Here is a 6,210-nt window from a genome sequence, read left to right on the forward strand (position 1 = left end):
TCCTACAATGGATTGGCTTAGAAGAATTGCCCAGTTCCACCCCCCTGCCTTGGGAAGGAACACATTCCATTCCAGGTAGCTCCAAGCCCTGTCCAACCCAGCTGTGGACACTTCCAGGGATGGGGTAATCACAGCTTCTCTGAGTGCTTTTACCAGGTCTTTACCAGCTTCATATTGAAAAATAAAAACCACAGCAGGACCTTTTCCCAGAACCTTTTCCAAAGAGATGTCTCTGGAAAGTCTCCTTTGGGGATACAAGCCCAATCTACCTTCTCTTGCACTTTATTGCACCATGTTCCTTAAATCTAACCATCAGTCCCAGCTCCACATGTTTTGGTCTAACTTTATCCCTTGCAACCTAAAATCCAAGCCCTAGTCTCAAATCTACCCTCAGCACCAAGTTCACACCCCAGCTCAAAATCTGCACCCCCTGGTTCCAAATCCACCCTTCTCAGACTCAAACCCACACTTCAGCTCCAAATCTACTCCCAAATTGCTCCCCAGCTCCAAATCTACCCACAGTCCCAAACTACTCCCCAGTACAAATCTAGCCCTAAATCTGCTTCCCCTGTCCCCCCAAAATATGCTTCCTTAATCCCAAATCCACATCCCAAGCCCCAAATCCTCCCTGTCCCATTGGCTGCTTCTCCCTCCCAGCCCTTCCCAGCAGCTTGTCCCACCCCAAAAAGCAGACACGCTGGCAGTAGCAGGTTTATTGTCCAGTTTTCTTTCAGAGTAGGGCAGACATGGTCAGTAAGAGGCTGGAGTGGGAACGGAGCTATCCCTGGTGTCAAATGGTGCAGTTCCCCTCTCCGTAGCGCCGGCACTTCATCACCTTCAGGTAGGTCTCCACCTTGTGCAGGTCCTTCTTGAAGCAGGAGAGCAGCCCATAGTTCTGCAGTAGCGCATCCTCGCTGCGCAGGTGGATGTCAAATTTCTCGTAAGTGGCTTTGAGGATCTGGGGACCCCATGGGCTTTGGTCCTGCAGGTGCTGCAAAAGGATTGAGAGGTGCTGGGGGCCTGGGAAGGGTCACAATAACATCATGCAGTGCTCCAGGCTGGGGCAGAATGGCTGTGAATGACCCAGAGAATACTGCTGACAGTGGCTGAACATCAGCCTCTGTGTGCCCAGGAGGGCAACAAGCCAATGGCACCTGGCTGGAATTAGCCATGGGGTTTGCAGCAAGACTAGGGCAGTGACAGCTCTCCTGTCCTGGGCACTGCTGGAGTACCTCCAGCCCTGGGGACCGGGATGGGCCCCTCCTGGCAAGAGAGAGACATTGAGGTGCTTGAGCATGTCCAGAGAAGGGAATGGAGCTGGGGAAGGGTCTGGAGTACCAGGAGCAGCTGAAGTCACTGGAGGGGCTCAGATTAGAGAAAAGAAGGCTCTGGGTGTATCTTCTCCCTCCCTGATAGGAGCCAGGTGGGGGTGAGGGTCTATTCCCAGGGAGCAAGTGACAGGAAAACAGGACACAACCTCAAGCTGTGCCAGAGGTGATTCAGGTTGGACATCAGGAAGAATTTTTTCACATAAAGGATTGTTAAACATTGGAAGGGACTACCCAGGGAGGTGGTTAAGTCATTGTCCCTGGAGGTGTTCAGGGAATGGCTGGACACAGCACTCAGTCCTCTGGTCTGGTTGACAAAGCAGTGGTCAGTTTTGGTGATCTTGGAGGTCTTTTCCAACCTCCATGATGCTATGATATTCCACAGGCCCAGTGTCACAGTTCCCACTGAATTTTAAATGAGGTCAGGGGTTTCTCTCTCCAGTCTTAAAGCATATTTCAGACATATTTTTGAGTGTGTGTGTTTGCAGGAAGAGCAGTCATGCAGGGGTGATGCTACAGTGAGAAGGGAACTGGGCACAAGGCTGCAGGCAGAGGAGTGTCTTTGGGGTCTTAAAATAAAGGGAAAATTGTAGGGTCTCTCTGTACCTCCTCCAGCCAAGGAGACAGGGAACCTGGCAAGTAATTATCTCTTTTCTCCCACTTTGCTGGCAAACAAAGCCCTAACCCAGACCCAAGCCATGCACATCTGGAGCTGAGAACTGCACTCCTCCTGCCCTGCTGTGGTCACCTGCTGCCACAAACAGGAAAGTTTTGGTTAAGGGAAAGGGGCCACAAATGGGTGAAATAGGATTGTTTGGCTGGTTTGTGTATCATTTCCTAATTCCCAAGCACATACCAAACAGGGACCAAAATCAGAATTGTGAAGTCACAGACTGGTTGGAAGGGACCCTTAAAGACCATCTCGTTTGAAGTCCCCCTGCCATGGGACAGGACACCTTTCACTAGACCAGGTTGCTCCAATCTTCATCTAACCTGGCCTTGAACATTTTCAGGGATGGGCAGCCACAGAGAAGGGTCTCACACCACCCTCATGGTAGAGAATTTCTCACCCACACAAAAATCTGGAAGTGGTACTGATACCTATCCCTACTTTCTCCTGCTGAAGTGCCAGGACAGAAGGTCTCTGTTGACTCTCTGAGCCTGACTTTCACAGTCATTTTAATGCTGGAAGATGTAAACAATATTCCAGAGTCATTTCTCACAGCTCCAGGTCTCAGAGCTCTAGCTACAGGGTGAACTGGCAGATAAACTTAATTACAGAACGAACATAACTGAAAAGGTGTCCTGGCAGATAATACACAACTTCATTTAAAACAACAAAACAAAAATAAAGCAAATTATAAAGAGGACTTGGAGCAAAGAAAGAGAGTGACTTTTTACATGGAGAGATAAAGACAGCACAAGGGGGAATGGTTTTTACTAAAAGAGGATAGATTTAGATTAGGTGTTAGGAAGAAATTCTTCCCTATGAGGATAGTGAGGCCCTAGAGAACCAGAGAACCTGTGGCTCCTCCATCCCTGGAAGTGTTCAAAGCCAGGTTGGACAGGGCTTGGAGCAACTTGGTGTAGTGGAAGGTGTCCCTGCCCATGGCATGGGGCTGGAATGAGATAAGCATTAAGGTCCCTTCCAACCCAGACCATTGTGTGAATCTGTGATTAGTTCTTTCTTGAAGGGGATCACCCCTCACCTCTCTGGATGCTGTATAAATGTTTGAGGGAAACACCAGAGTACAGGTTTCTGTCTGTACACAGGTGGTTTTATAAAATGTGAATCATCACAAAATTTGCCACATTTCAAAGTATTTTCCATGGAAACATAGCAAACATTATTTTGCTCTTAGTACAACTGAATATTTTTTTGTCAGTGGGTTTGGGAAGACTTTGGGTGTTTTAGGAATTGTTGTGATTCCTGATCAATAGTGCTTTGTGATGGGTATTAACATCTGTTCTGTGTTTTCTTATCCTCCCTAGTGATGAAATCCAATGTACAGTATCATGATCTCATTATCTAAAGGTAAGCAAAGTCCTAAGGATGCCACTGGTCTTCAGAGAGGAAGGTGGTGAGATTTCTCATGGTCTTTGGATCTCTGAGGGCTGAGTGTCCTCTGTGTGGGAGATCTCTGCAATTCTACATCATGCTACATGCTGTAACTTACCCTCATCAGAGCTTGGATCCCTTCTTCCAGGTCCTTTAGCTTTTCATAGACTCTGTCTGAAGTGCCAAAAACCAGATTGTTTGTGAACATCTTGCTTAGGTACTGCACCGGGGTCAGCCAGGACTGGATGAGAACCAGGGAAAACTGAAGCAGCTCAATGTCCTGAAATTAAGACAAGAAAGGGTCAAAGCTGAGCAGGGTATTTGATAGCATGTCCTGCTCCCTCTGGAACGCCTGGAGATGTGCCACCACTCCTGCAGCTTCAGCAGGAACAAAGTTTTCAGGCTGGGGAGCACCTCCCAGACCTGCAGCCTATGCAGACAATAGTTTTTATTGTGCCTGGGGTAGGAATGTGATTTATAGCATATTTCTTTCCTTATGCAGGGTTTAATTAATCAAAAAGGGAAGGAGAGGGATAAAGCACCCAAGTGTTCACAGGTGAAAACCCTCTGTTCCTGAAGCACAGCTGGGCTCTTCAGGCAGGTGTGTGCTTGCCCTAAGGGTGAAAAAAACTTAAACTTACTGATTTCTGCTGGGCATCATCCTTCTTCATGGGAGCAGGGATGGTTTCCGAGTAACAAAACGCCACCTGAGTGTTCTTGTTTGTGTGTCTTTGGTCCTCTGGAATATAGGTGCGTTCCTGTGGAGACATCCCAAACACACTCAGACCTACTGACCACATTCTGGAGAAGACCTCAGACACTTCCCAAGCTGCTCTTACTCTTTGTAAGAAATAAGTGTGAGACGTGAGGTGGCTTTGGACAAGGTTGGCAGGTAGGGAGCAGGAATATCATGTTGGCACAATGGCTACTGAGCCTAAAGGTCTTCCTAAGCCAAGGTGCTGAGGTGAACACAAACCACATCTCAGCAAGGTTCTCCCAAGGAGTAAAGGACCCCAAAGGACAGCTGTTGCCAAAGTGACAGCTCATGCCAGCTCTTGTCAGCAGAAGAAACTAGATAGCTTTAAGCACTCAGACTCTCCCAGGGCCAGAGGTGACCCATAGAGGAAAGTCTTGTCACATATCTGTGCCATGTCCCGGCTGATCCTGTGCAGCCATAATCCTGAGCAGAGGGATGTGCAGGATCCAAGGAGGGGGACAGAGGGCTGAGAGGAGGAAACAGGGTCTAGTCTGATGGGACATAACCTGTACTATCCTATTAACACCCTCTCTCCTCATCTAAAGAGGACAGAAGACACACAATTAGCTGAAAGGTGTCTGTTACACAGTCTTGAAGCCATCAAGCTAAAATGGAGGAGATGACCAGAGGCCACACCACTTACAAACTCCTTGTACGTCTCAGCAGCCAGGAGGTGAAGGTGCTGAGCCCTCAGCACAGCGTTGGCAAACAGGCTGGAAAGGGGAATGGCCGGGAAGGTGGCAGCTTCTTGTGGCCACTGCAGTCCCAGAGTGATCACAGCGATGGCGAGAGGAGAGAACAATGACCCTGCAGCAAAGCACAGGGGAAGGTGTTACAGCAGTCCTCAGGAACCTGGATTGAGGAGGGAGTGGCACCTGGGAATGAATTCCCAGTCTCCTCTGTCCATGCTGGCTGAAGGCTCATCTTCCTTGGTGCCTTTTGGCACCAAGAGTAAACTCAACCATCTGCAAAATTCTTTGAAACCCTTTCACCAAGACCTGCTCCCACCAAGAGCTTGTGCTTCTCCTAATATTACCAGCAGTGTCTTCCTGGGTGGAGACATGATTGTTCCATGAAAACTAGTGTCCCAATGATTTTCCCTGATACACTCCTTCTCTCATAATTCCTTTCCTATGTGAAAAGAGCATGGTGCACTCTGGTGACATGAGGAAGCAGGGGACAATGAGTGCCAGGTGAGGAGCCCCTCACTGCAGCCATGGTCTGTGCTGTACTGCTGCTGTGATGCTGGCTGTCTGCCTTGCTGAGGTGAGAGATGGTGACATTACCTGTGCTCTGACTTGCTCTCTGGGATATGACCACAGAATTTGGTGATCTTTGTCAACCCTAAATGTTTTCACCCTGTGACATCTGACTCCCACTGGTGTCTATCTGCTGCAAAGACCACAGATTTAATCTCAGACAAATACCCCTTGGAGGAGAAATGCCCTGGAGCCTGTAGGACTTGGCCTGTTTAGGCTAAAGATTAATTAATGAATTCAAGTCACATTGCAGGGAAAGGAATTCTTTTTCATTTGCTTATAAATTGTCATACTTTAAGTTAGGGCCATCACAGACTGTGTGTATCCCACCACATACCACCCCATATCATCATCTCCTCTCACCCTAGACACATGGCAGCACTGACAAATCCTTTAAAACTGTAATAAAAAGTACCTGGAGCCATTTCTGCCTCGTGAGTTGCTCAGGTGTTGCTTGACAGTGAATATTTCCTCCTTTCATCTGGCAAAGGGAACTATTGGACCACCCTTTATATAGCAGGGTGTCTGTTTAAAATGGATCTGTGTGTCCATGATCACAACAGCTCTGCATCTTCTCTGTGCATAAATGCACAGGTGTTCACAGTAATGCTGCCTCATTGTAGTCATTTATACACGAATGTACAAGTTGGGAAGGTTGTTTGCCTCAAGGGTAAAAGCAGTGCTCCATGATTTCACCATATCCTGCAATTTATTGCAAATAGAAGTTTCCTGATCTTTGGAATACCCATTCCAAGTCACATCAGTGCTTTTTATATGGTGGAATTTGCTTTGCCCACCTGTTTTTCC

At 47.8% G+C, this 6,210-nt stretch overlaps 1 protein-coding gene across 1 annotated transcript; it reads right to left on the reverse strand.

Moving 5' to 3' along the window:
* Positions 1-705: 705 nt before the first annotated feature.
* On the reverse strand, positions 706-5,876 carry LOC136373643 (somatotropin-like). Its single transcript, XM_066338584.1, has 5 exons — positions 5,819-5,876; positions 4,788-4,951; positions 4,029-4,145; positions 3,506-3,667; positions 706-991 (listed from the first exon to the last, which is right to left on the reverse strand). Exons 1-5 carry the CDS (start codon positions 5,826-5,828, stop codon positions 791-793), a joined length of 654 nt encoding a protein of 217 aa, XP_066194681.1. The 5' UTR covers positions 5,829-5,876; the 3' UTR covers positions 706-790.
* Between the last annotated feature and the right edge of the window lie 334 nt (positions 5,877-6,210).

Source organism: Sylvia atricapilla, chromosome 2 (assembly GCF_009819655.1).
Source record: "Sylvia atricapilla isolate bSylAtr1 chromosome 2, bSylAtr1.pri, whole genome shotgun sequence".
Classification (NCBI taxonomy): Eukaryota; Metazoa; Chordata; class Aves; order Passeriformes; family Sylviidae; genus Sylvia; species Sylvia atricapilla.